The sequence below is a fragment of the Doryrhamphus excisus genome, chromosome 1 (genome assembly GCF_030265055.1).
Source record: "Doryrhamphus excisus isolate RoL2022-K1 chromosome 1, RoL_Dexc_1.0, whole genome shotgun sequence".
Taxonomy (NCBI): Eukaryota; Metazoa; Chordata; class Actinopteri; order Syngnathiformes; family Syngnathidae; genus Doryrhamphus; species Doryrhamphus excisus.
The window spans coordinates 4,390,625-4,410,249 of NC_080466.1; the positions used below are offsets into that span (position 1 = coordinate 4,390,625).

The window sequence follows — 19,625 nt, forward strand, 5'->3', positions numbered from 1 at the left end:
TGTTAGTGCGGCCCGCGCAAGTTTGATATGGATGCTGTATGGTATCATGTACCCAGAAAAAATTATTACATTTGATTAATGTTCATGTTAAAGGTTAAATAACTGTAAATAGTTATCCTCCCTATCCGTGTGGAAGTGGTAAGTTTTTGGCTATTTAAGTTTAAAGGAAATAACTTGAAGGCTACCGTTTAGGTCGCTAGCTCTCTAGTTTGCGAGTTAGCATGTGTCTCAAGACCCTGCAGTTGCGCAATATGTTGTAAATAAAAAGAGTATAAATGTGACTATAGTCGTGTTTTGTCATGTCTACAGGGCTCTAATAATACTTCGATCTGTTTTGGCACAACTTGACAACTTGAAATGTTGACAACAGTCAACATTTTTACACTGGTGTGCATTTTTTGGTATTTGGTATTTTTGGTATTATTCCGACTCTATTCTTGTAATATTACATCTTTGCTCTGGTAAAATTAGATTTTTCCTTTTCCACTAACTTTCCATTAACTTGAAATATTGAGCATAATTAATTAGCGGTAGAAATTGAATTAATGAATGAATAATTACTTAATACATTTTATAGGAAGTAAGTCATTGTGGTTGAAAAATGTGCATTTTATATAGTCAAATTTTGACATTTTACATGTGCACTTCATCCTACGCAACTGATTTTGGGATACAAAACGGATGTTGGGATCATTCTGTTGGAATGAGTTGAACTCCAGTTTCACTTTTGTCCACTTGCAGTCGCTATGATTCAAATCTGCATATAAATTAAATACCAAAATGAACGTACCCTCGTGATATCTAGGGGGTACACGTACCCCATGTTGGGAACCTGTTGTCAGATGAATGCTTGTATTGGTCATGACCATGGTGTGACCCAAGCTGTGAATTCTTACACTTTCCAGCCTCATTTTGCATCCCGGAGTGAGGTCATGCCTTCAGTGACCGAGCAGGGCGATGAGGTGGCAGTGCTGAACGGCTGCCAGGATGAGCGCAAGACTACCAGTGCAAAGGTGCAGCATCCCTACGTATAAACACACAATATCACTAATTCTGTTCATCACTTCTATAGGAATTGTGCTTTAAAACTCCATATTCTTGTGCCTTCTCCAGTTCTTTCCCAGTAGCAGCCTTCGGACGGCCAACGGTCTCCTCTCCCCCCCACTGGATGCTGCGGCACGGGCAAGCCAGAGCTCTTTGTGCGACATGCTCCAGGACAAAGAGAAGAAGACGAGCACCAGCACAATGACGGGTACCAGCGGGGGCATGGCTGTTGGCCCTGGAAGCGGGGGTACCGGCATGGAGCACTCTGCCCTGATTCAGCTGCGTGCTAAGAACTTTCGAGAAAAGAGTGACGCCCACTTTGTGGATGTTATCAGAGAGGACAGGTGAGCGAGTGGAATTCCTCGTCTCTTCATCCCAGTTTAGGCATGACTGAATTTCCATCCATCCATCCATTTTCCTCCGCTTATCCGGGTCCGGGTCGCGGGGGCAGCAGTCTTAGAAGGGAAGCCCAGACTTCCCGGTCCCCGGCCACCTCCTCCAGCTCCACCGGGAGGACACCAAGGCGTTCCCAGGCCAGCTGTGAGACATAGTCCCTCCAGCGTGTCCTAGGTCTGCCCCGGGGCCTTTTCCCGGCTGGGCATGCCCGGAACACCTCCCCAGGGAGGCGTCCGGGAGGCATCCGGACTAGATGCCCGAGCCACCTCAACTGACTCCTCTCGATGTGAAGGAGAAGCGGCTCTACTCTGAGCCCCTCCCGGATGGCTGAGCTCCTCACCCTATCTCTTAGGGTGAGTCCAGCTACCCTACGGAGGAAACTCATTTCAGCCGCCTGTATCCGCGATCTCATTCTTTCGGTCATGACCCAAAGCTCATGACCATAGGTGAGGGTGGGAACAAAGATCGACCGGAAAATTGAGAGCTTTGCCCTCCGGCTCAGCTCTCTTTTCACCACGACGGTCCGGTACAGCGACCGCATTACTGCCGAGGCTGCACCGATCCGTCTGTCGACCTCACGCTCCCACTTTCCCTCACTCGTGAACAAGACCCCGAGATACTTAAACTCCTCCACCTGGGGAAGGACCTCATTCCCAACCCGGAGAGAGCACTCCACCCTTTCCCGACTGAGAACCATGGCCTCTGATTTGGAGGTACTGAGTCTCATCCCAGCCGCTTCACACTCAGATGCAAACCGTCCCAGTAAACGCTGAAGGTCGCAGCCCGAAGAAGCCATAAGAACCACATCATCTGCAAATAGCAGAGATGAGATTCTAAGGCCCCCGAACTGGACTCCCTCAACACCTTGGCTGCGCCTAGAAATTCTGTCCATGAAAATTGTGAACAGAATCGGTGACAAAGGGCAGCCTTGGCGGAGACCAACGTTTACCGGAAACAGGCTCGACTTACTACTGGCAATGCGAACCAGACTCCTGCCCCGTTTGTACAAGGACCGGATAGCACGTAGTAGCGCGCCACCAATCCCGTACTCCCGGAGCACCCCCCAAAGGACGCTACGAGGGACACGGTCGAATGCCTTTTCCAGGTCTACAAAGCACATGTAGACTGGTTGGGCAAACTCCCATGCACCCTCAAGCACCCTCGTGAGGGTGTAGAGCTGGTCCAGTGTTCCACGACCAGGACGAAAACCGCATTGGACCTCTTGTATCAGAGGTTCGGCCAACGGTCGTACCCTTCTCTCCAGCACCCTGGAATAGACTTTCCCAGGGAGGCTGAGGAGTGTGATCCCCCTGTAGTTGGAACACACCCTCTGGTCACCCTTCTTGAAAAGGGGGACCACCACCCCGGTCTGCCAATCCAAAGGTACTGTTCCCGACTTCCATGCAATGTTGAAGAGACGTGTCAGCCAAGACAGTCCCTCAACATCCAGAGCCTTGAGGAATTCTGGGCGGAACTCGTCCACCCCCGGAGCTTTGCCACTGAGGAGCGTCTTAACGACCCCAGATACCTCAGCCACAGTGATGGTACTGTCCACGTATGTGTCCTCAGACTCTGCTTCCTCTATGGAAGGTATGTCAGTGGGATTGAGAAGGGCCTCAAAGTATTCCTTCCACCGTCCGACTACATCCCCAGTCGAGGTCAGCAGGCCCCCGTCTCCACTGTAAACAGTGTGGACTGGGCACTGCTTCCCTTTTCTGAGGCGCCGGATGGTTTGCCAGAACCTCTTCGAGGCCGACCGAAAGTCGTGCTCCATGGCCTCACCGAATTCCTCCCACACCCGAGTTTTTGCCTCGACCACCGCCGAAGCCGCAAACCGTTTGGCCTGACGGTACCTGTCAGCTGCTTCCGGAGTCCCACAAGCCATCAAGGCTCGATAGGACTCCTTCTTCAGCTTGACGGCAGCCCTGACCTCTGGTGTCCACCATCGGGTTCGGGGCCTGCCACCGCGACTGGCACCGACCGCCTTGCGGCCGCAGCTCCGGTCAGCTGCCTCAGCAATGGAGGCACGGAATATGGCCCATTCGGACTCAATATCCCGGTCCTCCCCCGGGATGCAGGTGAAGCTCTGCCGGAGGTGAGAGTTGAAGACTCGACGAACGGGAGACTCTGCCAGACGTTCCCAGCACACCCTCACTACTCGTTTGGGTCTACCAGGTCTGTCCAGCATTCTCCCCCGCCATCTAATCCAACTCATCACCAGGTGGTGATCAGTTGACAGCTCAGCCCCTCTCTTCACCCGTGTGTCCAGAACATGCGGACGCAGGTCTGATGATACGACTACAAAGTCGATCATAGACCTGCGGCCTAGGGTGTCCTGGTGCCAAGTGCACTTATGGACATCCCTATGTTCGAACATGGTGTTAGTTATGGACAAACTGTGGTTCGCACAGAAGTCCAATAACATCACACCGCACGGGTTCAGATCAGGGAGGCCGTTCCTCCCAATCACGCCCCTCCAGGTCACACTGTCATTGCCCACATGGGCGTTGAAGTCTCCCAGTAGAACGACGGAGTCACCAGCTGGGGTGCTCTCCAGCACCCCTCTGACGGACTCCAGGAAGGCCGGGTACTCCGAACTGCCATTTGGTGCGTACGCACAAATGACAGTCAGGACCCTTTCCCCAGCCCGAAGGCGTAGGGAAATGACCCTCTCGTTCACCGGGGCTGACTCCAACACAGAGGCACCAAGCCGGGGGGCTATTAATAATCCCACACCAGCTCGCCGCCTCTCCCCTGCAGCAACTCCAGAGTAGAACAAGGTCCAGCCCCTCTCGAGGAGTTTGGTTCCGGAACCCAAACTGTGGGTCGAGGTGAGTCCGACTATGTCTAGTCGGAATGTCTCAACCTCTCGCACAAGTTCAGGTTCCTTCCCCACCAGCGAAGTGACATTCCATGTCCCAAGAACCAGATTTGGCCGCCGAAGACCAGGTCGCCTACGCACCCGCCCTTGACCGCCTCCCAACACACATTGCACCGGACCCTTATGCTTGCCCCCGTAGATGGTGGGTCTACGAGGGGGAGATCCCGTGTGGCTTCTTCGGGCTGGGCCCGGCCGGGCTCCACGGGTGAAGGCCCGACCACCAGGCGCTCGCCTGCGAGCCCCTCCCCCGGGCCTGGCTCCAGGGTGAGGCCCCGGTATCCCACATCCGGGCGAGGTACGCTTTCTCCTCTCGTTCTTGCTCATATGGGTCTTCTGAATCACTCTTGGTCTGACCCGTCACCTCGGACCTGTTTGCCTTGGGAGACCCTACCAGGGGCATATAGCCCCAGACAACATAGCTCCTCGGATCACTCGGGCACTCAAACCCCTCCACCACGATAAGGTGGTGATTCACGGAGAGGCTATGACTGGAGAGAGGAGGAGATGACTGAATTTGTATGGTATTATTATTATATTATTATAAATGTTATTATATTTCATATTTATATTATTATATTATGATATTTTATTTATTATTATATTTTGCTTTAGTTTTATTGGTGTGTTACAAACGCCCCGTGTACCGACTGACATGGGCGGATGTCGACATAGCTGAAATCGAAAACAAACTAAACTGTTCTTTGTATATTTCACTGTTGCCAACTCCTCAGTAATAAAAGTAGCTATTGGCTGTCCTAATAGTGGCTATCGTTGGCTATTTTGCATATTTTTTACATATGAACAGATGCTTGTTTAGAACTACGAATAAAAGTGATTCTTGGTTTATTTAAAATTAGGCGGATAATTGTCCGACATGGGCTGCACGGTGGACGAGGGTACGACACAAAGCTACAGCTAGGGGACCAGGGTTCAATTCCACCCTTGATAAATTAATTTTTAGCTATGAATTCATTATTTTATTTATGAAGACAGAAGCACAAAAAGCAGGATGAAACTTGGTGAAATAATCGCTGACAAAATGTATTATTGTCAACATTATTTTGAGACCAGTTTTTTGTCATTAATTTAATGATACATCATATCAAAACCAATAAACTTAACTTTAGAGCTTTCATATAAAATTAACATGATAAAAAACCCAATGAAAATAAAATGTGGGTGGCACGGTGGTCTAGTGGTTAGCGCGCAGACCTCACAGCTAGGAGACCAGGGTTCAATTCCACCTTCGGCCATCTCTGTGTGGAGTTTGCATGTTCTCCCTGTGCATGCGTGGGTTTTCTCCGGGTACTCCGGTTTCCTCCCACATTCCAAAAACATGCTAGGTTAATTGGCGACTCCAAATTGTCCATAGGTATGAATGTGAGTGTGAATGGTTGTTTGTCTATATGTGCCCTGTGATTGGCTGGCAACCAGCTCTCGCCTAAAGACAGCTGGGATAGGCTCCAGCAGCCCCCGCGACCCACGTGAGGATAAGCGGTAGAAAATGAATGAATTGTCGGACATCCCTAATTTTAATATACTATATTCTACATTCCAAACCAGTAAGAGTTAACTTAGCTTTTTTGAAAATATGCAAATACTGTCTTAGCAAACATATTACCACTAACAATAACATTATACAGTTTGCTGCATATGAAGTATAAGATGGATCATGATGATGCATTTTGATGCAGTTCTTATTTGTTCATTCCTCTCATGTACCCCTTTCTCATTTTCCCAGTCTGATGAAGGACTATTTTTTCAAACCACCCATCAACAAGATCAGCCTCACCTTCCTAGAGAGACCACTGGAGAAAGCCTATCGCAGCAGCTACAAGGATGAGGTGAAAACACCGTCATACATGTAAAACATTCAGTCATTTTCTTCAGCTTATCCTCACGAGGGTGCTGGAGCCTATCCCAGCTGTCTTCGGGCGAGAGGCGGGGTACACCCTGGACTGGTCGCCAGCCAATCACAGGGCACATATAGACAAACAACCATTCACACTCACATTCATACCTATGGACAATTTGGAGTTGGCAATTAAGTTAGCATGTTTTTGGAATGTGGGAGGAAACCGGAGTACCCACAGAAAACCCACGCGTGCACGGGGAGAACATGCAAACTCCACACAGAGATGGCCGAGGGTGGAATTGAACATGAGTTTCCTAGCTGTGTGGCCTGTGCGATAACCCCTTTGTCCACCATGCAACACAAAACATTCTTGGGCTAAATAGGTTTATACAATGTAATGTAAGCTGATGTTTATACCTGTTTTATTGTTTGTTTGTTTTTTCAAACTGCTTCACAAGTAATAAGACCAATTCATGTGGCCCACTTACAGACTCATGATGACTCCCAGGTAGCTTCACAAACACGCAGCCCCCTGCTGTTGCTTTTGTGTTACTACATAGCAGACAGTGCGGTAGTCAAGTTAAAAAAAAGTATACAAAAGTAGAGTAAAAAAGACAATTTAACAAGATATATACAAGATATCCAAAATATGCACATAGTATTGCACAGGAGCATATGTAGGAGCAGAAATATTGCAGATATATTAATTTTAGTGCAATGATAAATGGGTCATAGTGCAAATAATGACTGGTTTATACAGATGAGTAAAGTCACATATGAGTGTATTGTAATGGGTTGTTAAATAAATAAATATGATTGAGGTAGTAACGCAGGCAGTGATGGACATTTTTATCCTCAAAAGTGTCAATTAAAGATCAATATTATTTTCAGTATGATGTTCTGAGGGGCTGCATGGTGCTTGAGTGGTTAGCGCACAGTTCTCTCAGCTCGGAAACCCGGGTTCCACGCTCGGGCATGTTCTCCCTGTGCGCACGTGGGTTTTCTCCAGGTATTCCAGTTTCCTCCCACATTCCAAAAACATGCTAGGTTAATTGGCGACTCCAAATTGTCCATAGGTATGAATGTGAGTGTGAATGGTTGTTTGTCTATATGAGCCCTGTGATTGGCTGGCGACCAGTCCAGGGTGTACCCCACCTCTCGCCCGAAGACAGCTGGGATAGGCTCCAGCATACCAGCGTGAGGATAAGCGGCATAGAAAATGTTGGTATGGATGTTCTGTTCTGATGTTCTTTTCAAGTTGTTTGCAAAAACATAACCTCCTTGGTAATTATGTACAGCGTCGTGTCCATTCTTCTCCTTCAGGTGAAAAACCAGGTTCAGGAGCAGACCTTTGCAAGTTGCACGTTCAGCTCCTTCCTTGACGTTCTGCTCAGCAGTTTTGTCTTCTTGGCTCTCACCCTGGCATGTTTCCTTCCCCCGCTGGTGAGCTCAGCCACTGTGGGCCCTCCGGCGTCTGCAGCACTGGCTGTGGCTCCTCTAGCCGGCCTGTTGGAGGTAGCCTCGTTGGTGCTGTCAATACGGTGAGATCACTTAGCCAGATGTTGTGGAAAAACATACTTGACATGCATCTAGGATTCCTAATTGGGGCTTTAATGGTGTGATGTGCTTGACATGTTGCATGCTGTTTAAGCCAAGTATGACATGTGAACATTCATTCATTCATTCATTTTTTACCGCTTTTCCTCACGAGGGTCGCGGGGGTGCTGGAGCCTATCCCAGCTGTCTTCGGGCGAGAGGCGGGGTACACCCTGGACTGGTGGCCAGCCAATCACAGGGCACATATAGACAAACAACCATTCACACTCACATTCATACCTATGGACAATTTGGAGTCGCCAATTAACCTAGCATGTTTTTGGAATGTGGGAGGAAACCGGAGTACCCGGAGAAAACCCACGCATGCACGGGGAGAACATGCAAACTCCACACAGAGATGGCTGAGGGTGGAATTGAACCCTGGTCTCCTAGCTATGAGGTCTGCGCGCTAACCACTCAACCGCCGTGCCGCCTTTATTAGTTGGGATATTATATTCATTCATTCATTCATTCATTTTCTACCGCTTTTTCCTCACGAGGGTCGTGATGGGGTGCTGGAGCCTATCCCAGCTGTCTTCGGGCGAGAGGCGGGGTACACCCTGGACTCGTCGCCAGCCAATCACAGGGCACATATAGACAAACAACCATTCACACTCACATTCATACCTATGGACAATTTGGAGTCGCAAATTAACCTAGCATGTTTTTGGAACATGCAAACTCCACACAGAGATGGCTGAGGGTGGAATTGAACCCTGGTCTCCTAGCTGTGAGGTCTGCGCGCTAACCACTCGACCGTCGTGCCGCCTTTATTAGTTGTGATATTATATATTATATTATATTATTATATATCAGAGCTGCCGTATTATAGGATATACAGTAACCCGGATGATACATGTATTAATACCCATATACGTGTGTCCATTTCCTCTCTTGCAGTATGGCGTTCTGCTTGGAGGAAGTCATGAACTGTACCCGCTCCCTTCTTTTGGTGGTGTCTGGCTGGCTGGCTCGTCATGTGATCGGAGCTGTATTAGTCTCCTTACCGGCCATTTCCGTCTTGTCCCACATTACTTTTGGTGTCCAGCTGCCTCTGCAGGTAAACTTGTGTGTATAATGGCTACAAATCGTCAATCAGAAATATATTGTGCATACTTTTTTAAAACACATGAATCCCTTCATAAATGTCCTAATTGTGTTCTGTGTGTTTTACACAAAGATGTTGCAAATTGTCTAAAGCCCCTTTCCCTCACCCCTTCCTCCAGCTGACAATGTTCTTGTGCTGTGCCACCATCCTTGCCATCATTCAGTACTGTAACTTCTGTCAGCTAAGTTTTTGGATGCGGTCGGTCCTGGCTACTGCTACTGGGGTCACCCTGTTGCTGTTGCTTTACAGCACCTTGCACAGGTAGGTACAGGATTATTAGTCGGTGGGAACATGCCCGGCACTCAACAATATCGACACTCTTAACCTGAGCATGTCATTCGTGTAATATTCAACTCTGTTAATGCTCAATTTCCCTAGTTGGAATATAAAAGTCAGTCCGTGATAGAGAATGGTAGTTTACGTTTATGAGAACATCAGCATCCTCATCTCTGAACTGGAGGTAGCAGAGATGAGGATGCTGAGGTGGTCATTGAGAGTGACCAGGATGGATAGGATCAGGAACGATCGAGTACATCAGAGGGACATTACATGTTAGCGTCCTTCGAGATAAAGAGGCCAGACTGAAATGGTTGGGACATGTCCAGAGGAGAAATAGTGAATATATTGGTAGAAGGATGCTGCGTTTAGAGACATGGTTATTAATATGGTGGTATCAAACAGAACGACATACAGTACTTGCTCATAGTGCAATGAAATGAAAACACAACAAACACAGCAAGTTAAAGCAATGCATAACTCTACTAGTACTACTACTACTACTACTTGGGTGATAAACAACAACTAAGCGCTAAACATACCATGTAACTTAAAACTGTTATTTCAAAATGCCCGCAAGGCATGCTAGATAGTCCAGTATGAACTCATTCATTCATTCATTTTCTATAGCTTTTTCCTCACGAGGGTCGCGGGGGTGCTGGAGCCTATCCCAGCTGTCTTCGGGCGAGAGGCGGGGTACACCCTGGACTGGTCGCCAGCCAATCACAGGCCACATATATAGACAAACAACCATTCACACTCACATTCATACCTATGGACAATTTGGAGTCGCCAATTAACCTAGCATGTTTTTGGAATGTGGGAGGAAACCAGAGTACTAGGAGAAAACCCACGCATGCACGGGGAGAACATGCAAACTCCACACAGAGATGGCCGAGGGTGGAATTGAACTTGAGTTTCCTAGCTGTGTGGCCTATGCGATAACCCCTTGTCCACCATGCAACCCAAAACATTCTTCGGCTAAATAGGTTTATACAATATAATGTAAGCTGACGTTTATACCTGTTTTATTGTTTTGTGGAATTGAACCCTGGTCTCCTAGCTGTGAGGTCTGCGCGCTAACGCTAACTAGACCGCCGTGCCGCCCCCAGTATGAATTATGAAGAATAAAACATTTGATATGAAGAGTATGTTAACTCCTCCTTGCTTACTTCACTGACGCCCTCCTCAACGCATTTTGCAATCAAGCAAAACATGTACAACCCTGGACCGGTCGCCAGCCAATCACAGGGCACATTGCTGGTTATGTTATATTTTTTTATGTTAAAGATTCCACAAAAAAAAAAACAAAGGAATACGACGCTTGTTGGGCCTAACTAATTGGACCAGTCTAAAATCATGTGTCCTGTGATTGGCTGGCGACCAGTCCAGGGTGTACCTCACCTCTCGCTTTGAAGTCAGCTGGGATAGGCTCCATCTCACCCATGAACAAAATAACAGTTTCATTCCATTTTAATTGGATACTGTGTAAATGGCTCCTGGGGGGGCTGAAAGGCAGCATTCTGCCACCTATGGTTGCGGAGGAAGGCATGCAATCAATAAATCAATTCCCTTCCTGTCCGTGTAGTCTGCGACAAGGCAGGTAATAAAAATCTTTATTACATGTATCTAAGGCAACAGGAAATCCAAATTGTCTTGTCTTTTTTTTTTCAAAACTTGAAATGTTTTTTCCACGGTAATTCATCACTGATCCACTTTGTGTCGTACAAAATGTCAGGCAAAGACAAACCAATTTATGTGTTATGTTTGTACGTGCCTGCAGTCTTGATTGACACCGCTCTCCTCTCTTTCAGCTCCAGTAATAACAGCTTGCCAGTTCATGGGTGAGTGTCTCCGTGGGAACCGAGGTGTATGATGGATGAGTGACATTTAAAGGGTCAGCGGGAGCAGTAGCTTTATTTTTATAGTTTTTCATAGCTGCAGCCTTTTCTAGCTTTTACTCAACGTCGTCGTTCTCCCCTCAACTCCTTATCGCTGTGTCTCGCTTTGTGCACCAGCAGTAATGGCTGCTAAATGTCACTTGAGTTGATAATATATATATATATATATATATATATATATATATATATATATATATATATATATATATATATATATATATATATATATATACTGTATGTGTACTCCTGATAAACATTTTAAGACTAGTTGAAAATTAACATTTTACTGCTATTGTGTTGTTATGAGTAGTTATTATTACATTGTTACTGCATACATACATGACTGGCAGGGATAGACACTCATCTGCAGTCTGCAGCGACTCTAAGATACAGAACAAATGTGCAACGGTTTAGCTAGCCATGAAAACCCATATTAGTATTGTAAGATTTGTAGAATATATCTAACACAAAAAATACGAGAACATCAGCATCCTCATCTCTGAACTGGAGGTAACAGAGATGAGGATGCTGATCATGTGGTCATTGGGAGTGACCAGGATGGATAGGATCAGGAACGATCGAGTACATTAGAGGGACATTACATGTTAGCGTCCTTCGAGATAAATAGGGCAGACTGAGATGGTTGGGACATGTCCAGAGGAGAGATAGTGAATATATTGGTAGAAGGATGCTACCAGGTAGGAGGTGTAGCGGAAGACCAAAGAGGAGGTTTATAGATGTAGTGAAGGAGGACATGAGGGTAGTTGGTGTGACAGAGACAGATGCAGAAGACAGGGTTGGATGGAGGAGATTCATTTGCTGTGGCAACTTCTGAAGGGAAAAGCCCAAAAAGAAAGAAGAAGATGATTACATTCTCACTTCGTTCTCATTGGGAGTGACCAGGATGGATAGGATCAGGAACAAGTACATCAGAGGGACATTACATGTTAGAGGCCTTGGAGATAAAGTCAGAGAGGCCAGACTGAGATGGGTGGGACATGTCCAGAGGAGAGATAGTGAATATATTGGTAGAAGGATGCTGCGTTTAGAGCTGCCAGGAAAAAGGCGTCGAGTGAAGGAGGACATGAGGGTAGTCGGTGCGAGAGAGACAGATGCAGAAGACAGGGTTGGATGGAGGAGATTCATTTGCTGTGGCGACTTTTGAAGGGAAAAGCCCAAAAAGAAAGAAGAAGAAGAAGATTACATTCTCACTTCGTTCTCATTGGGAGTGACCAGGATGGATAGGATCAGGAACGAGTACATCAGAGGGACATTACATGTTAGAGGCCTTGGAGATAAAGTCAGAGAGGCCAGACTGAGATGGTTGGGACATGTCCAGAGGAGAGATAATGAATATATTGGTAGAAGGTGCTGCGTTTAGAGCTGATGCTAAGCTAACGTGTCATCATTGTCACATAAATGTAACTACTAGCACCTAGTGACCAGAATACTACATATGACTGTTTTTTCAATGTTATAAAAGAGTATATAAAAGAGAAAGTTGTTGACCAGCATACAAGCTACAGTGGGTCTAGCTGTGGGCCTTGGGACCTTGCCACCAAAATGTACCAGAAAGCCTCACAGTATGGAGCACTCACATGGGTACCCTTTACAACATGTGGTCATTTCCCCCCTTAGACTGAACATCTCCGCATTAAGTGACGGTGGTTCATCAGACGCTGACGTTCCTCCACGACCTCACGATCTCCTGCTGCCAGAAGCGGTTCTTGCCTTCTTTCTGCTTCTCCTCTTGGTCTGGTTTCTCAATCGCGAGTTCGAGGTCAGCTACCGGTTGCATTACCATGGCAACGTGGAGGCTGACAAGCACCGATCCAAGATCCAGATGATGCGGGACCAAGCCGAGTGGTTACTGGGCAACATCATCCCCATCCATGTTGCTGACCAACTCAAGGTTTTTGTCACCATTGAAACACAATTTGCATTTGTTTTAATTGTTGCCACTTTTGGTGGTCTGTTTAGCGGTCTACTTTTACCTGTTTTTATATCTTTAAAACACACAGAAAGGAGTTCATGTCTCACATAAGGATTGTGAAATTTTCCTTTAAAATAATTTTGATCAGCTAAGCAGATCTCAAATATGATCTTTTTTATTGCAGCAGTATTGAAGAAGTATTTTCCATAACAGGTCATATATTCATTTCAACTATATTATTGATATTTTGAGATGAAACTTGGTATAATACCTACATTGTGCATTTGTTTTAATTTTGCCACTTTTGGTGGTCTGTTTAGCGGTCTACTTTTACCTGTTTTGATATCTTTAAAACACACAAAAAGGAGTTAATGTCTCCCACATAAAGATTGTGAAATTTTCCTTTAAAATTATTATGATCATCTCTGTGTGGAGTTTGCATGTTCTCCCCGTGCATGCGTGGGTTTTCTCCGGGTACTCCGGTTTCCTCCCACATTCCAAAAACATGCTAGGTTAATTGGCGACTCCAAATTATCCATAGGTATGAATTGTTGCCACTTTTAGTGGTCTGTTTAGCGGTCTACTTTTACCTGCTTTGATATCTTTAAAACGCACAGAAAGGAGTTCATGTCTCACATAAGGATTGTGAAATTTTCCTTTCAAATAATTGTGATCAGCTAATCTTTTTTTATTGCAGCAGTATTGAAGAAGTATTTTCCATAACAGGTCATATATTCATTTCAACTATATTATTGTATATTATTGATATTTTGAGATGAAACCTGGTTTAATACCTACATCGTGCATTTGTTTTAATTGTTCCCAGGTGACGCAGAGCTACTCCAAAAACCATGACAGCGTTGGCGTGATCTTTGCCAGTATTGTCAACTTCAGTGAATTCTACGAAGAGAGCTACGAGGGAGGCAAAGAGTGCTACCGGGTCCTCAATGAGCTGATTGGAGACTTTGATGAGCTCCTACGAAAACCTGAATTCAAAAGTGTGGAAAAAATCAAGACTATCGGCGCCACCTACATGGCCGCATCCGGGCTGAATGTTCAGCAGTTGTCGGAGAACGAAGAGGACCGTCCTCACGCTCACTTGAGGGCGCTGTTCAACTTTGCGTTGGAGATGATGGGCGTTCTGGACGACTTCAATAAGAACATGCTGGGATTCGGTTTCAAGCTACGCATCGGATTCAATCACGGGCCGTTGACGGCGGGGGTGATCGGCACCACGAAGCTGCTGTATGACATTTGGGGCGACACGGTCAACATTGCCAGTCGTATGGACTCCACCGGCGTGGAGTGTCGGGTGCAGGTGAGCGAAGAAAGCCACGCTGTGCTCAGCGCCATGGGTTTAGAGTTCGATTACAGAGGTACTGTGAATGTGAAGGGCAAAGGCCAAATGAGGACCTTTCTGTATCCGAAAAACGGGGAATGTATGAGCCAAGATCAAACGGAGGTCAGCGCCAGGGTCAGACCGTCACCTGTCACACCCCGTACTTCCGTAAGACCCAAGATGGTCCCGGCTCCATCCACGGAGGCGAGGAAAGAAGCATATAGGGACGCTCCTTCTGCCAAAGACTGTCACTTCCCTTCCGCCACCTCTGAACTTGTCTTACCACGCGGAGGTCCGCAGCCCCGCGCCCCTCAGGAGGACGCTGACGAGCTAACGAGACTCAATGACGAATTCTACGCTCGTCTCTGATCCTTTGCCCTGAGCTGCTAACACTCCCTGGTTGTTTGCCGGTCCAGGCAGGAGTTGGCTTCCTCCCCGGCAAGTTATGAAGAAAAGGAACATGGTTGACGTCGAAGAGGAAAAAAATGACTACTTGTTTATTGTTGAATTTAAGTGTTGCAGCGGACCGAACCTGTGTTGAACACAGGAGAGAAGAAGGTTAAAAAGTGGCAAGGCGGGGTGTTGTTCATTTTTTTTTGTACTTTTCACTTTTGTGCCTTCAGGACTAGAACAGAACAAATATGAATACCGAACAAAGTTTTAGCAATCTTTACGTGGCTTTTTTTTTGCCCCCGTGACATTTAGACTGCTGAATTCTCTGTGGTTTCTTATGCTTTTTACTTTTCAATGCAAGGATTTCTTTTTCTTCCAAAAAAAAAAAAAAATCATTATTGTTGTATGTTGATTTTGATCTTACTTAAGGGGAAAATCATCTTAGATTAATCAAGTGCCAATGCAGCGTTTATAGGCTGAGCAGGGAATTATGGAAAGAATGAGGGAATGACATGAAGCAGTGTTAACGTTCTCTATGTATTCTGCTTTGACATGAGGACTACAGTATTCACAATATAAGAGAATTTGCTACAATTTGATTTTGTTGTAAATGCACATTTAAGCACAGGTCTTGCACAATGTTTTTTTTTTTTTCTCAACCACTTGTATTTAGAGGTGAGATATAGCATTAACATTATATTTCTGTCACAGTACATTCAAAAGCACAACATTAAATCTTATATCAATTTGGAACAAAATAAAAAAAAAAAGGGAGAGCATCACAAAACACAGGAAGGCACTTTAACTAGACTTGATACTGTGACCCAAGATCTTTGCGATCGTGTTCTTTTTAGGCATGACAAGTATAGAATTGATAAATGTGTCTTTGCACACATTGAAGTGATGCTTAGTTCAAAGGTCACACAGCAAAGTCGGCTGACTAGAGCGCCCCGTGGAGTGGAATAGTAAGTAAATCAAGTGGCACCGTGCGGGACAATCAGTGTATAGGTCTTCAAAGACAAAGTTGGTTCACATCGGAACTTCAAAGCACAGAACTTTCATTTGTTGCCTAAGCCAAAAAAAAAAAAACCCACATTGGTCAGTCTGTCAGCTATATTTATTGACGATTTCAGTATTTTTTTTTTTTTTTTTTACCTTCATCGTTGTTTGATTTGGTTGTTAAAAGTGTGGGTCGGGGGGCTCTACTGTATGGATAGACTTAGTACCGTGCCACTTTAATTGTGTGACCTTTAGGTGCAGTGCAACCGAAACCGGCTGATTGTTTTGTGTTGCCTAAAAGTGTGAGTGTATTTGTGGGTAGTTTGCTTTTCAGAATGTATGGTATCGATGCTGACAATAGGCAATTGTGCTTTTCACCCAAATGAATTACCTTTGATAAATAAATAGTTTAGCGTATTGCGTCTTTAATCAGTTCCTCTGAATGCACTTAGTTCATTTGCGTGTTCCTTAAAAGTCAAAAAATGCCGAGTTGTGTTGACAAAAAAATAATAATAATACAGTATCCATCAGTGTTTGACCCACGGTTAATTGTGACATTATTTCCTGTATGACAGTTGAGACAACTATCTCCACAGGATAAATAAAGAGCCAATGGAAGTCACACAAAGTGCTTTACGGGTTCAAAGACCATTTGTGTCAACTTTGATGTGTAACCCACTTTCTTCATTACCAAATGCTAACATCAGCGGCTGAGGTCATTCTGTATCAGCTAAGTTAGCATTGTTGCAGCATATGTCAAAACATTTATATGTTCAAACCCTTTCATATCTTGGCCAGCTTTGTTGTTTTTGGATTATATTGGTGTTATTTGTGGAAAAAAAGTACCCATTTTAAATGCAATGTATAGGGTTGATGAGGGTGGATATAGGGAAAAAGAGTTATTTCACTCTTTTTGACAAATGTGTTTAATTATAAGAATGTATTGGGTTCAACAAGCAGGATTCTTCACATGCTTTGCTCATGTAGAGGACAGTGTATTGATTGTTAATACTTGTATCACAAGACCTTTTTGAGGTTTGCAGAGAAAGTGAAGCGGCCCTCGTCAACGTTTTGTTGAGCCAGAAAAATTATTTGAAATTTTTACTAGCACTTCACAACACAATCTGTCAAATCAACATGGGCATAAACCAGACTGTAAAATCAGTGTTTGTTTTTTTTTTTTTTAAGTAGACTGGGGTAAAAAAAAAAAAAAGAAAACTGTTTGACAACAATGCTTATTCCTTTATGCGTTGGTTTAATGCTCATAAGATGTATTATGTATGTTTTGTGCACATTACCCGTTATCATATCAACACATGTTCATAATCTGTACACATTTGCACAAAACACTCAAATGTTTGTACATATGCAGTTAATGTCACGTAATTATGTTTTTTATACATGTGCATGTGTCCGATTTTGTCCAAAAACTATGAAAATGAGACACTTATTCTCAGAGCTGATTCAATGTGTGCCTATTTGAGTTTGTGTTATGATTTTTATTACTCTTTATTTTTCAGTATGATTGAAATAAACCTCCAAACAGAAAAATAGTTGAGCACCCTGTATGCAGATTTATTGTACATATATGTACATATGCATATTGTTGTTTTTTAATATTTGTATGATCCCAAAATTGAGCCGCACAGTGTACGAGTGGCTAGTGTGCAGGCCACCCGAGTTCAATTCCACCCTCGAGCATCTCTGTGTGTAGTTTGCGTGTACTCCAGTTTCCTCCCACATTCCAAAAACATGCTAGGTTATTTGATGACTCCAAATTGGCCATAGGTATGAATGTGAGTGTGAATGGTTGTTTGTCTATATGTGCCCTGTGATTGAATGTGAATTGATTGATTGATGTGAATTAATGATCCCAAAATTTGTATAAAAAAAATGACCAACAAATACAGCAATCAGCAATCTATAATTTGTATCTATATATGAATTAAGTCTACGTCGTACACTACATGTAATAACGTGTATTGCAATGCAATGTATTTTAATTAGTACTGCAGCGCCCCCAGTGGCAAACAGGAGTAGTGTTTGACGTAGGGCGTGATTGCGCGGCCCCTCCCCCTCCACAGCGGAGCTGGAAAAGAAAAAAAAAACTTTTTGTATCGAAGGAATCAACAGCCGCCATCTTGTTGTGGCTCGGAATTGGGATTTCGGTCCAACACTGGGTTTAACGTTCAAATTGAGCATCCTTGCCGCTATATGACGGCGTCCCTCCCCCGAAAACGCAATCTTAACATCGACTCGGAGGCATTTTGTGCGCAAAAACGGGAATTGGATCGGTGGTCGTCGGACAGAAACGCTCGGTATATCTGATTTCCCCTTCAAGTGCGGCGATTCAGCCCTGTCGCCGTTCGGGAGCAGTATTGTTTACCGTCCGCAGGTTGGGATCGGACCTTGACTTTTGAAGAGAATTGCAAAATCTCGTTTTTATGCAATTGCTCTTTTTTTGGTGGAGCTGCGCGCGATTTTTGCATGAAGAAATTTGACGTCACACAAAATGAGTACTTTGAACATCTAGAATTTACGACCTTTTCATCGGAATGCAGCTGTTCACCTGATTTCATTGGATTTATGTCTTGGAATTTGATCTTTTCATGGGAAAGCTTTTAATTTTTGTTATTTAATGCTAATAATGTGGGTGTTGGGTGTTGGATTATCATGGGGTGAATGGCGGTGGCGGAGCGGGGCGCTATTGCATCTCTTTTGAAGACACCGACTCGCACAGCACCGACTAGCTAAAGGCTAGCTGTTAACTTAGCTGATAGCAGGCTTTTAGCTAGCTATCAGTCAGTTAGCTAACGTTAGCAGGCTGTCAACTTGCTAATGTGCTAGCCGGGAAGCTTCGGGTTGATACGCCAACTTCCATGACAAACTATAATTACGGTTATCATCTAAACTGACCAGTTGGAGAAGATAACTATGGCTGAAAACCTCCTGGATGTCGGACCTCCGAGCTCGAAGCGGCCCAAACTGAATTCACCTGCCCTGTCAGCGTCTGATGGACCAGGTAAAGGCCTCACACACACGTTCATGTTTGTTGCCATGACCGTTAATATTTTTAAACCATCGACCAACATGAGGTTTGGGTGCATGTTGACAGGCCACCAGTGTGTACCGGAATGTTTGCTAGTAAGGCTTATGACTATGCGTTTGCAGCATAGTCGAATTACATCTGGCGACAATTTTAATTGCAGAGGTTTAGTATGGGTGTCGCCCATGCATATTCAACTGAAGTTTACACAATTAATGTAATGTATCTGCGTGGTTATTTTTTTAATGTCCGAATGTTCCCAAACAGAAATACAACCAGGAAAAAATGCTGCAATCATACAAACGCTGCAGGGTGGGAAAGAACAAATCCAAAAGAAAATGCTGTCAATGCCGAGTACCCACAAACCTCAATAAACAACTGCATTAGAGAAATGCTGAAAGTTAACGCCACAAAATGGAAGTGTACTAATATGTAATAACAATGAAAACTAGTGTAGTCACTGTATTGTGATGGACACTTTGTTTATAGGGAAGTGGAGACTTAGGATAACTGAAGGCAAGCAGACTTTATGCATCAGTTCTTGAGTTATGCATCAGTTCATATTCTTAAACGTGCTGTGAGTCTTGTCAACTTGGCTGTAATTTTAGCCAAAGACACACAGCACCTTCAACTAATATACCAAGTGTGAAAAGAAGCTAACTACTATATTAAACCCTGAGAACAATACAGTCTGGATGCCTCTCTTGACACACAGTGAATCCTTGGTTAGCGTCATTAATTCATTCCAGAAGGTCCGACTCTGAACTGAAATGGACGCCGACCGAATCGATTTTTCCCTTAAGAAATCATGTAAATCCCATTTATCCATCCCAGAAATCCAAAAATGTTAACACAGAA

General features: G+C 44.7%; 2 protein-coding genes across 5 annotated transcripts in view; both read left to right on the plus strand.

Moving 5' to 3' along the window:
* adcy9 (adenylate cyclase 9) overlaps positions 1-17,280 on the plus strand; it is a 38,866-nt gene extending 21,586 nt beyond the window's left edge. For both annotated transcript variants that reach the window (XM_058065296.1, XM_058065291.1), the window contains exons 4-12: positions 906-1,013; positions 1,114-1,388; positions 6,063-6,165; positions 7,500-7,717; positions 8,673-8,832; positions 8,999-9,141; positions 10,971-11,000; positions 12,696-12,969; positions 13,817-17,280. In XM_058065296.1, the coding sequence (XP_057921279.1) occupies positions 906-1,013; positions 1,114-1,388; positions 6,063-6,165; positions 7,500-7,717; positions 8,673-8,832; positions 8,999-9,141; positions 10,971-11,000; positions 12,696-12,969; positions 13,817-14,698 (2,193 nt within the window). In that variant the 3' untranslated portion in view covers positions 14,699-17,280. The remainder of the gene's footprint in view (positions 1-905; positions 1,014-1,113; positions 1,389-6,062; positions 6,166-7,499; positions 7,718-8,672; positions 8,833-8,998; positions 9,142-10,970; positions 11,001-12,695; positions 12,970-13,816) is intronic.
* A 532-nt stretch (positions 17,281-17,812) lies between these two features.
* The window catches only part of crebbpa (CREB binding protein a), a 30,177-nt gene continuing 28,364 nt past the window's right edge, over positions 17,813-19,625 (plus strand). For all 3 annotated transcript variants that reach the window (XM_058065266.1, XM_058065283.1, XM_058065274.1), the window contains exon 1: positions 17,813-18,743. In XM_058065266.1, coding sequence (XP_057921249.1) covers positions 18,656-18,743 — 88 coding nt within the window. In that variant the 5' untranslated portion in view covers positions 17,813-18,655. The remainder of the gene's footprint in view (positions 18,744-19,625) is intronic.